Source organism: Colletotrichum fructicola, assembly GCF_000319635.2.
Source record: "Colletotrichum fructicola Nara gc5 chromosome Unknown KSG_Nara_v1_contig05, whole genome shotgun sequence".
NCBI classification, from domain to species: Eukaryota; Fungi; Ascomycota; class Sordariomycetes; order Glomerellales; family Glomerellaceae; genus Colletotrichum; species Colletotrichum fructicola.
In genome coordinates, this window is record NW_027094055.1 from 2,875,170 (window position 1) to 2,889,754 (window position 14,585).

At 47.5% G+C, this 14,585-nt stretch overlaps 5 protein-coding genes across 5 annotated transcripts; 3 read left to right on the plus strand and 2 right to left on the minus strand.

Moving 5' to 3' along the window:
* Window positions 1-3,419: 3,419 nt before the first annotated feature.
* On the minus strand, window positions 3,420-4,018 carry CGGC5_v009492 (uncharacterized protein; the record flags this gene model as incomplete). Its single annotated transcript, XM_032025399.1, has 3 exons — window positions 3,420-3,638; window positions 3,710-3,751; window positions 3,995-4,018. The coding sequence occupies 3 exons, from the start codon at window positions 4,016-4,018 to the stop codon at window positions 3,420-3,422; spliced, it is 285 nt and encodes a 94-aa protein (XP_031878026.1).
* Window positions 4,019-4,226: 208 nt separating this feature from the next.
* Window positions 4,227-5,347, plus strand: TMA46 (Translation machinery-associated protein 46; the record flags this gene model as incomplete). Its single annotated transcript, XM_032025398.1, has 2 exons — window positions 4,227-4,858; window positions 4,912-5,347. The coding sequence occupies 2 exons, from the start codon at window positions 4,227-4,229 to the stop codon at window positions 5,345-5,347; spliced, it is 1,068 nt and encodes a 355-aa protein (XP_031878004.1).
* A 345-nt stretch (window positions 5,348-5,692) lies between these two features.
* Window positions 5,693-6,597, minus strand: CGGC5_v009494 (putative oxidoreductase; the record flags this gene model as incomplete). The annotated part of the gene is made up of 4 exons (XM_032025397.1): window positions 5,693-5,782; window positions 5,834-6,140; window positions 6,194-6,488; window positions 6,546-6,597. 4 exons carry the CDS (start codon window positions 6,595-6,597, stop codon window positions 5,693-5,695), a joined length of 744 nt encoding a protein of 247 aa, XP_031878024.1.
* A 964-nt stretch (window positions 6,598-7,561) lies between these two features.
* On the plus strand, window positions 7,562-8,662 carry CGGC5_v009495 (uncharacterized protein; the record flags this gene model as incomplete). Its single annotated transcript, XM_032025396.1, has 1 exon — window positions 7,562-8,662. One exon carries the CDS (start codon window positions 7,562-7,564, stop codon window positions 8,660-8,662), a length of 1,101 nt encoding a protein of 366 aa, XP_031878025.1.
* A 3,286-nt stretch (window positions 8,663-11,948) lies between these two features.
* Window positions 11,949-13,972, plus strand: nrc-2 (Serine/threonine-protein kinase nrc-2; the record flags this gene model as incomplete). The annotated part of the gene is made up of 4 exons (XM_032025395.1): window positions 11,949-12,780; window positions 12,835-13,134; window positions 13,187-13,565; window positions 13,618-13,972. The coding sequence occupies 4 exons, from the start codon at window positions 11,949-11,951 to the stop codon at window positions 13,970-13,972; spliced, it is 1,866 nt and encodes a 621-aa protein (XP_031878009.1).
* Between the last annotated feature and the right edge of the window lie 613 nt (window positions 13,973-14,585).

Below are 14,585 nucleotides of genomic sequence, written 5' to 3' on the forward strand. Positions count from 1 at the left end.
AAAATACTTTTTATATCATAAAGAATATATAAATTAATAAATAAATAACTAGTTTGATTTAAAATAAAGTATAAATTATAATCTAATTATATTTATAAATTAATTATAAACTTATTACTTAGTATTTCTTAATAATTAGTAATATAGATAACTTAGTAAATATCTTTTATACATTAAGCTAAAGTTATTTAACCTATAAAGTAACTTTAATTATATTATAAATATATTATAACTATAGTTAAATAAAGGTTTTAAATATATATTTATTTATTATATATAACTAAAGAGTAAAGACTTTATTATTATAATATTTTAAAAACTAATAAAAAACTTCTTTTAATTAGATATATATATAGCTATTTTTACTTATCATAAATACTAATTATTAGTTTAAATATTAATTAAGTTTAAAATCTTATTTATAATATTAAGATTAAATTAATTATATTATTATTATATTTATGATAAAAAAGAACAAATATAAACTTAAGTAATAATCTCTTTAATTACTATTTTAAAAACTTCATTATAAAATATTACTATAAAATAAAGCTTTTATAAAAAGTATAATTTCTTTAAAGTTAAAGAAATAAGAACGTAAATTATAATTTAAACTAAATAAATTATATAAATAATTATAATTAACTTATAAATAAGAGAAACTTTTAAATAATTTCAAATATAATAAGAAATATATAATATAAAGTAATTTTCTATTTTTATTAACTTTATATATTTAATTAAAAAAAGTATTTTTAAAGAAAATAGATATGTATTTATTTAACTAAATTAATAAATGATTTAAACTAATTAGAAGTAAGTAATAAATAGAAGTATTACTTTTAATATATAAATTAACTACTTTTAGTATATAACTTACTTTAAATTTCTATTTTTGTTTTTTTCAAACTCCTCTATTTCTTTTTTCTTTTTTTTTTAGATAATAATCTTATAAAATACTTTTAATTTAAAGTAAGTTAGCTAAAAGCTATTAGTTTACTTTATTAATATATATATTTTTATTCCTTTCTTATTTTTTTTTACATTTATATTTTAATTTTAATTTTAACATAATTTAATAATTAAATTTAATAGCTTAATATCTCTCTTAAACTATTGAACTTATTATAGCTTCCTTTATTATTATAATCTATTTTATTAATATAAACGTATTTAGTAATATAAATAAAACTTTATCAAATTATATTTAAAATATAATTAGATTATATTAAAATTTAGGTTTTATAGAAGTAGAAATAAATTACCTTTTATTTTAATAAGACATTTTATAGATAAAACTATAATAATAATAATAATAAGCTAATTTTCTATTTTAATATTATTAATAATTCTCTTCTTTTTAATTAGCATATAATTCTAATATAATTTACTTAGTGATAATTTAAAAATCCTATTATATTATATTATTATTACTCTTTTATTTATAGTTTAAAAAAGAGTAATATTAAATTATTCATTAACTTATCTAAAAACTAAAAAAATATTAATAGTTATTTTTCAATACTAAAAAGGCTTAATTTTTCTATATATAAAACTAATTAAAACCTTATTTAATTATAATCAGATTATTCATAAAATATAATTTAGCTATATTTTAGAAATAATATACAAATACTTATGTTAATACTTAGTTTTTTTAATAAATCTTATATTATTTTATAATATTAAAACTTATTTAAGTTTCTCTTTATTTTTATAGAGGTTAATTAAACTACTATTAACTAAGCTTATTTTAATATATATAATATATAAACTATAAGCTAAAATAAGTTTTAAATCTTAAATCTTAAAGTATATATACTTATAGAAATATATTTTAAATATAATACTAATATGATTTAACTTATAATTAAACCTCTATAAATTTTAAAATAAACTAAAACTAATTAAAATAGTACTAATAGGTAGTTACTATATATTATAAAGATTTATAAATAACTAATTTTTAAAGTTTTCAGTTTTAAAAAATCTAAGCTTATAACTAATATATTAAGTATTATAATAAATATTTTAGTTTTAAAATATTCCCTAATTAGAATATAATCTTAATATAATTAAATTTAAATACTAAAAAGTATAACTACTAAAATATAAACTATAAAATTATTAAAATAATTAGATTTATATATAATTACTCTCTTATTAATATTAAATTAAGTAATAATATTAATAATATTGAAGTATTTTAATATTATAAAAAAACTATATTTTAAGTTAAGCTTAGCTTAGCTTTAATAACTAATATATTAAAAATAAAAGTTAAGCTTTAGTTTAAATATAGTTCACAGTTTTTTAGGAACTATAGAAAACTAAATTAAGAGTTTTTTAAAATATAATATAAATAACTAGTTATAGTTTAACTATATTTTAAATATAATTTATATAATTACCCTCTATAGATTAGTATAGAATAATATAACTTTTATATACTTATAAGTAACTTCTAGAAGTATAAAAACGTAATTTTAAGTAAGTAGAGTTGGGGTAAGATAAGCTTTTATAGAGGGGTAAGCTGAGGTGTTAACTAAACCTTACGTAAGGTGTAGGCGCACCTCTACAGCTTAACTCTTAGTGCTTGCCCAACTCATCAAGCTTGCCCATGTTCATGATAGCAGCACCATTTTGGCCTCAAATTGTATGCCCAAGGCCACATCACTCTAGTTTTCTGAATTTGACGACGTTTTGTGTTCGAATCGTCTTTGAAGCAAATCCCAGGCAGCTTTGCTTCAATAGCTTCGAGGAAAGAATGTGTAAAAGCTGTATTGTTGAAACCGACGTTTCTTTCTCTACATTTTGGTACTACCATGTGCAAAAAATCTTACCAGTCTCTTTGGTTAAGCGTGTCATCCTTGTGCAGGGGCCATGCTAATCTTCTCTGTATCGTTACAATTTGACCATATGCCCGCAGGCGAAAATAAGGGACAATTTTTTGCATTATAAGGCTGACGGGTCGACGAAGGAGCAGCTGACAACACCATCTCAGGCGGCGTACCGCTAGGCTAAACAATGTCAGTCATCCAGGGTTTGTCACGTCAAAGTTCCGAAAAGGTTCCTATGCTCAAATTTGTGCTTGAATTATGTAGACCATGCGACATCTGCTGTCGCAACAGGTATATCAGACCCCGTCGTCTCATGAAGTAGACTGCCGTGAAGCGTTCTATCGCTGCTGTGCCTTTTGCTTGTAGTTCTTTCACACATGGAGGGTCTCTGCGGCATCCTCTGTCCGCAGCATCCTACCATCCCCCGATCTCCTGATGTGATGCCTCGAAATTGGACGTCATCTTGTACCGCACGACGCTCGAATCAACGTAGATACTTCAAGAAGCCGCCGCGGATTATCGTACAATCAATTGTTTGTTCCTTGCTCTATGTCCCGACTGGCGGTAAGCCGACATTATTTATGAAGAGCCCTTGACCTTGGCGGGCTTCTCTTGGGTCTTGTCGTTTTCCTTGGAGTTGACCTCAACGAAGTGGTAAAGGATGATCAATACCATGGCTGCGGAGCCAAGGAAGATCGCAAGGCGGTAGAGATCGTTGTCGGAAATCATGGTGGACGAGGAATTGGCTGCGCGACAGCAATAGGGGTGTACGTCGAGGATGGTAGCTTTGGAGGGTAACTGTTCCAATGGGTCAGCTCATTTTTGCCGTCATCCGGTAAAGCAATACGAAGCAGGTCCTCTTGACTTACGCTGAGATTTTCCGACTCGAAATGCGACGAATTGACCAGCTTCTACGACGTGTTGCTGAGAAATGGTTGCGCCGCACACATGGGTTTGAGGTTGGTGTTGAGCCGAACGGGACAGGTAGACAACTGGAGCTCGCCGCGCTAAGGCCTGCCGCCGAGTGACAATGAACTTGGGTCCTCCGCAGTAAGTGAGGTACGTAGACGGTAGCGCATCCCAGTCCCGGCGTGAGCCAGGCTTCCTTGACGCTCCGCCCCCACCAACGCAAGCCCTTCACGTGACCCGCCCACTGTGACTTGGACTTCTGACTTCATCCTGCCTCACACTCTGCCTGGATTCCTCGAGAGTCGACTTTTTTGCGTCGTGTCGATCGAAGCGGATCCTGCCTTCCTCGACACATCAAGGCAACCATTCCCATCGAGACCTCCAAAAACCTCAAAACCCCGACCGACACAGTCCTTACAGAAGCCTCCGGGCTGCCCCCGCCACAGTTTTCTAGACCCCGTCGAATACCCCGCCAAGATGCCTCCCAAGAAGAATGACAAGGGCGCTGCCAAGAAGCCGTCGGCTTCCAAGGCGGTGGAGGACAAGACCTTCGGCATGAAGAACAAGAAGGGTGGTGCCGCTCAGAAGCAAATTGCTCAGATGAACGCATCTGCGAAGAACGGCGGCAGCGCTGACCAAAAGCGCAAGGAGGCGGAGAAGGCGCAGAGGGAGAGAGAAAAGAAGGCCGCGGAAGAGGCGAAGAGGGAGTTGGACCTCCTCATGAACAAGCCTGCTCAGATTCAGAAGGTTCCGTTTGGCGTCGATCCCAAGACTGTCGTTTGCATTTTCTTCAAGAAGGGCAACTGCGAGAAGGGAAAGAAGTGCAAGTTTTCCCACAACCTAGACGACGAGAGAAAGACAGAGAAGAGGAGCTTGTACACCGATACCCGTAAGGACGAGGAAGAGAAGAAGAAGGCAGAGACGTCCGCCGACTGGGACGAAGAGAAATTGCGCTCGGTCGTTCTTTCCAAGAAGGGAAACCAGCAGACAACGACGGACAAGGTCTGCAAGTTCTTCATCGAGGCCATCGAAGACGGCAAATACGGATGGTTCTGGGTGTGTCCAAATGGAGGCAACGAGTGCAAATACAAGCATGCTCTGCCATCAGGGTAAGTGAAGTCGACGCAGAACCCAAGACCATGACTAACCTAACAACCTGTAGATTCATCTTGAAGACCAAGGAACAGCGTGCCGCCGAGAAGGCTTTGATGGACAAGTCACCCCTCAAGACTCTGACCCTCGAAGACTTCCTCGAGTCCGAACGACACAAACTTACCGGGACCCTTACACCCGTCACCCCCGAGTCGTTCGCCAAGTGGAAGAAGGAGCGCATGGACAAGAAGGCTGCTGAGGAAGCAGCCAAGAAGGCCAAGGAAGCTACTGGTCGTGCTCTGTTCGAGAGCGGCAACTGGCGCACAACAGAGGACGACGACGACGCCAGCGATAACGACGACGACGACGGTGTTTGGAACCTGGAGAAGCTGCGCGCAGAGACTCAGGCTCTGCGGGAGAGGAAGGAGGAGGAACGATTGCTGGTGCTCAATGGCGGCGTCTTGCCTCCAGCAGCGGATGCGGCTCCTGGGGCATCTGGTTCTTGAATTTTTTACCAGCGAGACAACCAAATTGTACACGCCTGAGGCGGCGAGCATCACCACGAAACGGGCCGATTCCGAGCACCTGAAGATCAGGTTATCCGGCGGCCATGTGGATGTGACGCCAAGCCACATGGCGGAACCGTCTACTTTTCAGCCCTAAGATCAATGAAGTATGACTACGTTCGCGACGTGCACACCACGTTATGAGGACCGAAATCGTGAAAGCATCCATATTGAGAGGGTAAGGATGAGGGTCGCTAAAGGCCCCTACATACGCCAGACTAAATCTGTTGATTACTTCTCAATTACAGCGCAGGTCCCCCTTGACCTAGCTACAAGCACGCTATCTTAGAACTTCTCAACGTACGGTCTGATGTCAACCTCTTGCGTGAAGGCGGACCGGTGCTGTGTGTGCAGAAACCAGTAAGTGTCGGCGATCTGGAAGAATTGTTAGCTTGGAGTTTAGCTAGACAGATCGAGCACACGTACGGCCTCCGGTGATATCTTGCCGTCTTCCACGCCGTCGTTGACCTGGAACTCCTTGCCCCATGGCGTGTCGATACCTCCGTCGATGATGGCATGAGCCACGTGCACGCCCTTGGGGCCGAATTCTCGAGCCAGGGACTGACCCAGAGCGCGCATTGCAAATTTGCCCGCCGCAAAGGAGCCAAAGTAGGCAGAGCCCTTGAGCGAGGCCGTGGCGCCGGTGATGATGAGAGAAGGCGGGTGCGGGGAGTCTGCGACTGAGTCCAAGAGAAGAGGCAGCGTCTTCTGGGCAAAGGAGAAAAAGCCCTTCCTGCATCCGAGGTCAGCACGCTCACTAGCTTCGAAGGTGACATGTGCACGTACGGAGCGGCATCTAGACTTGTGTCAAGGTCCTTCTTCGTAAGCTCCAGGAAAGGCTTGCGAGCGAAGCCTGCGTTGACGTTGTAAATGGCAGCGGCGAGCCTGCTACCAGGCAATTCCTTCTTGATAGTCTCAAATGCGGCATTGATGGCGGTCTCGTCCGTCGCATCGGCCGTGATACCAATGGCCTTGCCTCCAGACTGCTTAATCTCATTCACAATGTCATTGTAGCTCTCTGGCTTGCGGGCGAGAAGCACAACAGGGTAGGTCTGCGCAAAGCGGACGGCAGCGGCACGGCCTGGCTTAGTCGTCAGCTTTACTATTCAGGCTCGTCATCGTAAGAATTGTAGATAACCTGTTCCGGAGCCGGCTCCGGCGATGATTGCGTAGAAGGACTTGGACGCCATATTTCTTGGTTGTAGGGACTCGACTATCTGTTATAGGCGTTCAATGACTGGGGTCATTCGTTGGATAAGCGGGTGGTTATCGAATCGTCAGTTGCTAAGGCAGCTCAACAATTGTAAGACTGGCGAAAGCTCAGTGAGGGGTGAAGCATTTATGTCGATATGGGCTTCAGGCTAGACGCCGCAGCCCGGAAGGGGATTAGACCATTGGTCGGATGCATGACGGCATGTGCGGAGGGCCGAACGGGACGACCGATTAATAATACCCATCTCCTCCCTCCGGCTGCTCCAATTACGGCCTCCGATCCGGTCCGACCGAACACAATAGAACTCAATTCAGAGTTTATAAGCCCGAGATTCATGATTACAGTCACTCAATTCGATTTCTCATGGTCTCTTGATGTTCTCCTGTCACGATGGCTTACATGTGCGATTGAAGGCTCGCTCCATCTACCTGTCAGGTCATGATTTTCGGTGGTAGATGATGCCATGGCCAATTTGATGCCAAGATCCCCAACTGAATTGCATGTCAGTTCCATTTGAGCAGTCGTATATTTGTAGATCTTAGAAAGACGTTGTTTCTGGAAACAGATGAGCCTATCCGTAGAGCTGGAGAGCTGTCGCAGAGCAGGTGCAAACCGCGACTCAACGCGATTAGGTAACCCCGCTTATTTTTCCAGTGTGAGGCGCGCTGTCTACCTAACCTGCCAACGCGTCTTCACCTCACTCCATCAAACCCTTGGCTCAACGTCCTTCACCTAACGGTCTTTCAGTGAGTCTTATTGCTCAGCCATATCATTTAGTCTGAATCATACCAGGTCGTCTCTCGTCTTCGGCTACTCTCAACTCCCCAGAATTACCCCCCAACTCATTTGATCCAAAATCGGTAGACTCTACGAGTTCGTCTGAGCTGTGATCCCTGGATCTCTCAACTTTGCTCAATTGCAATCTCACCAAGGTTGCCAAGATGCCGCCCCTGTTGCCTTCAGAACCGAAACCAAAGTACGGTATTTCTCGCAGTCACATACCTCTGCCCCGACAAGGCACGCTCGATGGATTCTTCAGCCGTCGTTCGGACAGCAATTTCCCACCGGCCAGAACACCTGCTGCAGCGAAGAAGACATCCCCGGCACAACCCGCACAGAACTCGAACTTCGCTGTCGTCATCAAGTCCAGTCCCAGGAAACCCTCGCGAACAACTCCAACAAGAACGGTAGAAGATGATGCTGACGACTTGGTCATATCCGACCTCTCTCCTCAATTCAGGAGGCTCGCAGCTCAGGCGGCTTCAAGCGTGAGCCTGTCCAAACCGGCCTTGCCAGACATGGACATTGATGAGCCGGAGGACGAGGTCGAGGCTGAGGCTGAGGCTGAGGTTGAAGCAGTGTCATCCGGCACGACTCCTCAGCCGCAGCCAAAGAGACGCGGCCGGCCCAAGGGGACTCTCAATAAGTTCCCACGGGATGCAGGAGAGGGACCAAGGAAACTACGCCCGGACAGGCCAAAGGCAGGTCAAATGTACGCGGGAAAGCAGAAGCGGCGTGGTCGACCACCAAGGGCAGCTTCGCCTCAACCGAGGGCCATCTACGAAGGTCTGAGTCCACACTTCAACGTCTACATTTGCGAGTGGGAAGGCTGCGTGGCTGAGCTTCATAACTTTTCTACCCTTCAGAAGCATGTTGCTGTAGCACACGCGAGAAACCCGCCGTATCGGTGCCAATGGGCCAAGTGCGCCAAACAGCAACCGCCTCGCGACTTCCCCACATCAGAAGACCTCGAATCACATATTGAGGATCTACATGTGCTTCCTGTCGCCTGGCAGGTAGGGGACGGGCCGCAGGTGTCAGTCAAGCGATATGCTCCCAATGATGGGACCGAGCTTCCAGACTACCTTTTCGACGAGGCGGGCAACCAGATCACACCGTCGATCCAGGATCAGCGAGAGGAAGATTTCCTTACTTGGCGCAACAACAGGCGAAAACTCAAGGACCTTCTTCTCCTGCGAGATCAAAACCTGCCCAGTGAAGAAGAGGACAACGGAGCAGAGGACATGCCGGTAGACGAATGATGTGGCTGACCGTTGCACAACGTGACACATTTCGTCGTCGACAGCGACAAAAGGCATTGTAACCACAAGACGGGCGAGTTAAGCATGCTAGGAGGAACCAAGCTTCGTGGCATGGTTTCGGATGAGGGTTGACCGACTGCGCCTCCCTAGGGATAATGGGCACGTCAAGACAACGAGGGTGGCCGTTGCATTTTAGTTCCCCCTGGAAAAATTGGTCAGACGGGCACATTCGGATACTGGGAGAGGCCGCTCTGCGGTTTTCCACTTCCACTTCCCCAGACTGTGCGGTGGGCAGTTCGCCGGGGCATCGTGCTGACGGGCGGCGGAAGCGGATGCGCCGGAGAGTCTCGTCTCCAATATGGACGCATGGTTGATTGTTAGAAGGGATGATTTGGCATTGCGGCTCTTGCGAAATTGATGGTTCAGGTTGAAGCGGGACGGGAGCAGGGCGCCGCAGCGGATTGGAAATGCATTCGACCTTACATCATCGGCGGGGATGTGCGGCGTTTTGTGGGGGAGATTGCTGGATGTTGCATGAGGAGGCGAGTGGAGTGACACCTCAGCATCCAGGGAGGGCCGCTGTTCAATAAGAAACAAGTCCCAGCCCTTTCGCCTTCAGCAGGGGCGGCGGGAAAAGAGGCCGAATACCGGATCGCAGTTTGCATCGAGTTTCGAGAGTTTCTTGCATGGTGGCATTCAGGCAGGCGAGGCTGATTTGTTTGAGAGGTGATTTTCGCCAGGCTCAACACCCTCAGATGCAGGAAACAACAAAAACGACCTGAAGATCCGTTCTAGAATGTTTCCAGTGCGGCACGGTTGGAGGGTCGGCAGACGGACCACTGCACAGCTGTGAGATTGGGACGCCTGATTTGTCGAAGAGCAGACGGAACCAACTTCAGCTTCGGAAGGTGGCGATGGGTTTAGGCGGGTTCGCGGCGTTGGCGTGCTCTGCGGATCTTTGCTAATTGATTAGTAGATCGCAGACGAATCCGCGTCTCTGAGGACGGCTTCGCCAGTGATATGTCGTTCCTGGTGTAGGGTAGAATGGACCGATTGAGGGGAAAAGGAGGGGAGGAAACAGGCCGGCGCCACTGATGGCACCGCAGTACATGGCTCTAGCTTGAGATATGGCGCTGAAGGAAGTATCCGTAGCGCGGGATTCCTCGGCACGATACGGGAACAGGGTACCTTTTGGGTCTGGCACGGTGTGTAAAGTAGTGCCTCAGTCGTTCAGGTAGACGAACGGGTGTCTTGGAGGTATCGCGAGTGTCTTATTAGACACAGAGACAAGCTCAATCCAAAGTGTGTCCCAAGCCTACGGCATGGAATGTCCTGCAAGGCCAAAGGCAAAGAAGAGGCGCCCAACATCTGTGCTCTCATGGCAATGCGTCCGATCAATTGCTGGTCTCGGTTGTTTTTGCACGACCCCAAACACCCCAACATCAGCAGCAGCAGCATGCGGCAGAATCCCACGGCGGCGGTTGTCCGGTGATGCTCTGGTTTGTTTTCCGCCTGGCACGTATCAATCGCCGGCGGGCTTTCGTATCGTATCGCGAGCTACGGATACCTTGCGCCGCCAGCTATCTTGGCCCCTGCGTGCATGGGCTTGCGCTCAGTTCCAAGCCATTTGGACTAGGCTTCTGTTTTCCCGTGATTTTCGCCGGATTATGTCCTCCTGCTCCATTCGCGGGCCGTTGAGATGGGCAGGTACAGGTGCATTACTCAGAACGGCTGAAGTCGACGAGGATTGGAAAAGGATAACGAACGGTTGTTTGATGCAACGGCAGAAATGATGGGCAAACCAGCGAGGGATAGAGTTGGAGAAGCAGGCCAGGGGTCAGAATGTGGACAACTTCAGTGCTCAACTGCGAAGAAGGAAAAAGGTTGATTGCTGGGAGACAGTAAGGCAGGTACTGCAGAGCTACCAGGCGGGTACCTACAGCCACAATTGGGACGAAGACGACGGGGATTCTGACGGCGATCGAATGTATGGTTCTCTGGAAGAGGAGGCGATGACGATTGTGGTTGGCTTGCTGGGTAAAGAACGGCAAAAAGGGCACCAATCGCAAAGGCAAAGCCCACCCATCAGCCAGCCCACGAGCCGTGAGCCATTTGCCCATGAAGAAGGAGAAGAAGCAGAGGGACCTGCGAGATTGGTTGAATCGCTCACCTCACGAAGAGGACGACTGCCCGGCCGTGGGCGTGGACCGGGCCCAGACAGCCCAGAGACCGGGGCCCGCCTTCACCGGACACCCCTGCCAGCAATCCGTCCTATTCTGGTGCAGCGTGTGCCAGACGCAGTAAACTCCCTTGCAAGTCGTCGCCCGCCCTGGTGCTGGTGGCCTCTGCCCCCGAAGGCGTGTTTCCCGCTGGCTGCCCGCCGTCCTACACTACAGTCCTGCGCCTGCGCTGGGCTACCCCCTGTGCCTCAAGCTGCACTGCCCGGTAGCAAGTAGGTAGCTCAACGAGGGCGATGGGCAGGGAGCGCCGTCAGTATGTAGTGTAGTAGGCGCGAGTACCTCCCTAGCGAGGAGGAGCAAGACGAAAGGCCATGCTCCCACGCGGGTTGCGCCAGCACCGCGGTCAACCAGACAAGCCCAGCCCGCTGTCCGCCTCAGCGGGCCTGGACACTTGCACTCCACAACCATAGGCAGGTACCTACGGCGGGACACTGGACCCTCTCGGGTCGGGTCCCTCGTCCACCAGCGGCGGCCGGCCACCCAGCCCAGAGCCCAGAGCGAGCAGGAACAGCGGGGGGCGCCCAGGTGTGGGTAAGTGTGTGGTGTCGGGTGTGAGAGAGCGGGAGGCAGAGAGCAGAGACCGACTGTGAGAGAGCGAAAGACGTGGTGGTGTGAAGCCGCCGCAGTCCAGTCCATCCAAGAAAGGCGCTATGCCCACATTACTAACTCACTCCAACTTTCCCGTCACCTTACCATCCCGTCCATACCTACCGACCTACCTACCTACTTACTACCTACCTGCCATTTACCTGCCTTTCCTCCAGCCTTGGTACCTACATTAGATTTACCAACGCTGCCTACCTACCTTACTTACACCAACCTTTCTCCTCCCGCCGTCCATCTTCTTCCACCTACCTCCACCTCGCCTACACCTCTCCCTCTCTCCACGTCCGACCTGGCTGCTGGCTCTCTTCCCCCTCACCTCGCTCCTCGCGTCGTCACCGTCTACCATTCTCTCCGACACACTCGGCTCTCTTCACCTCTCCAGTAATTGTCCGCTCAGCCATGGCATCGGTCGCTTGATTGCGCACCCCCGAGATTCCGATATGCCTGCCAGCCGAACCCATCAGAATGGCGCCGCCCAGTTCAATCAGAAGCTGAAGAACCTCTTTCGCATCAACCTCAACAGCGGCGCCGACCGAGACAGGGAGAAGTCCTCCACCGCCCACGTCCACTCTTCCCAAGATGCTGCCCCCACGCGCCCCGAAGTACGGAGCAAATTCGGAAGCAACTTCTTCAAGGGCACCGTCGGCCGATTGAGAACAAACACCACCGCCAGCGAAGGAAACCCTCTCGACGAGGCTCTGAGCCCAACCGCCCACGCGAACCCCTACTTTGCGCACCAAGGCCAGCCGGGCCTCCGCCACCACAACAACGAATCCGTACCACCCAGTCCCCCAGATACCCCGAATTTCAAGATCCAGGGCCCCGACGGCGGCCCAGAGCAGACCACAAGCGCCGGCAGGGAGGAATTGGCCCGGAAACTTAGGAGAGTCGCCAGCGCACCCAACGCCCAGGGTCTCTTTTCAAAGGGCAAGGGCAGCGCCGAGCGTCCGGCGACCGCCGAGCTGGCCAAAGATCCCCTCCTCATAAACAAGGACTCGGGCACCCTCGAGATGGTTGACTCGGCGAGTATTAACGGTTCCGCCTCCGCCTCGAACCTGGGCGTCCCGGATAAGGACACTCTTGGCAACTTGCCACCACCCAATCGCAACAGCCTCGCCTTCAGGCGGACGTACAGCTCCAACTCCATCAAGGTCCGCGACGTCGAGGTCGGCCCTCAAAGCTTTGACAAGATCAAGTTGATCGGCAAGGGCGATGTCGGCAAGGTCTACTTGGTCCGTGAGAAGAAGAGCAGTCGGCTCTACGCAATGAAAGGTATAATCTCTCAAAGTCAACGTGTGTCGCCAACGTGAAGCTGACTCGTTACAGTGTTGAGCAAGAAGGAAATGATCAAGCGAAACAAGATCAAGCGTGCTCTCGCTGAGCAGGAGATTCTGGCCACGAGTAACCACCCCTTCATTGTCACGCTCTACCACTCGTTCCAATCCGAGGACTACCTGTACCTCTGCATGGAATACTGCAGTGGTGGAGAGTTCTTCCGAGCACTCCAGACCCGCCCTGGCAAATGCATCCCCGAGGATGACGCTCGGTTTTATGCCGCTGAAGTCACCGCGGCCTTGGAGTATCTGCATTTGATGGGCTTCATCTATCGCGACTTGAAGCCAGAGAGTAAGTTGACCGCAAACGACTGCTTACCAATCGGTTGCTGACGGCATCGCAGATATCTTGCTCCACCAGTCGGGCCACATCATGCTTTCGGACTTTGATTTGTCTAAGCAGTCTGACCTCGGCGGTAAGCCCACCATGGTCGTCGGCAAGAACGGTGCCAGCAATATGTCAATGCATGTCGATACCCGATCGTGCATCGCAAATTTCCGCACCAACTCATTTGTCGGAACGGAGGAGTACATCGCACCGGAGGTCATTAAGGGTAGCGGCCACACAAGTGCGGTGGACTGGTGGACACTAGGCATCTTGATCTACGAGATGCTTTACGGCACCACTCCCTTCAAGGGCAAGAACCGCAATGCAACCTTTGCGAATATCTTGAGAGAAGATATCCCCTTCCCGGATCACGCCGGGGCTCCGCAACTGACTAAGTAAGCTGCCAACCGGCTGAATCCCACAGAAACATTGCTAACGAGTCTACAGTCTCTGCAAATCTTTAATCCGCAAACTCCTGATCAAGGATGAGAACAGGAGGTTAGGTGCCAAGGCTGGTGCGTCGGATATCAAGGCGCATCCGTTCTTCAGGACGACTCAGTGGGCGTTGATCCGCCACATGAAGCCGCCAATTGTACCCGTTGCAGGCCGCGGTGTTGACACAGTCAACTTCCGCAACGTGAAGGAGAGCGAGAGTGTGGATCTCAGCGGATCCAGGCCGATGAACGCGAAGGGAGTGCCATTGGACAGCGGCCTGGCGACTCCTGGTGGTGAGGTTGCTGATCCTTTCGAGGAGTTCAACAGCGTAACCCTCCACCACGAAGGAGACGACCACTCGAGGTGAACGGCGGAGACTAACGTGGTTTCGAAACCCATCCCTGCAGTCTGCGCATGGTCACCCGTCTGCCAGACCTGAACAACCAACGAGGCTATGTATCAAGAACTTCACGTCAATGGGTGAGAAGGAGTGGATCCTCTAGTACGAGAGAGAGGGAGAGAGATGCATCAGGGGCAAGGGTTTGGGTGCTGCTCAGGGTCATGGACTATCATTTACAACGACGAGATTGGAGAGAGGAAGAAACACGCCAGAGAATTTGAACAGGAGAACGAAGGGTATGAACGAAAAAGGATATCACTCATGCCTCGAATTGCAAAGGCGGAAAGAAAAACTACTTAACGACCCTTCGGACCTCCTTGGGATTCTCACGACGAAAACAAAACCAAACCAGCAGCATATGGTCTCCGCGCCTTCATCATTGGGAGTTATTTTGTTTTTGCTTGGTCGCCTGTTTTTTCTTGTTGATTTTGTTTTACTGGAAACCAACCCCTGGCGTTTATCGAGTGGGATACTCAAACAAAGAGACAGACAGAGTTCAAGAGAGAGAGAGAGAATGAGAGAGGCAAGTGTCGTGCGCGAGGGTGGATGGATGGAAAGGAAACTAGGGGTTGTCGTAGTT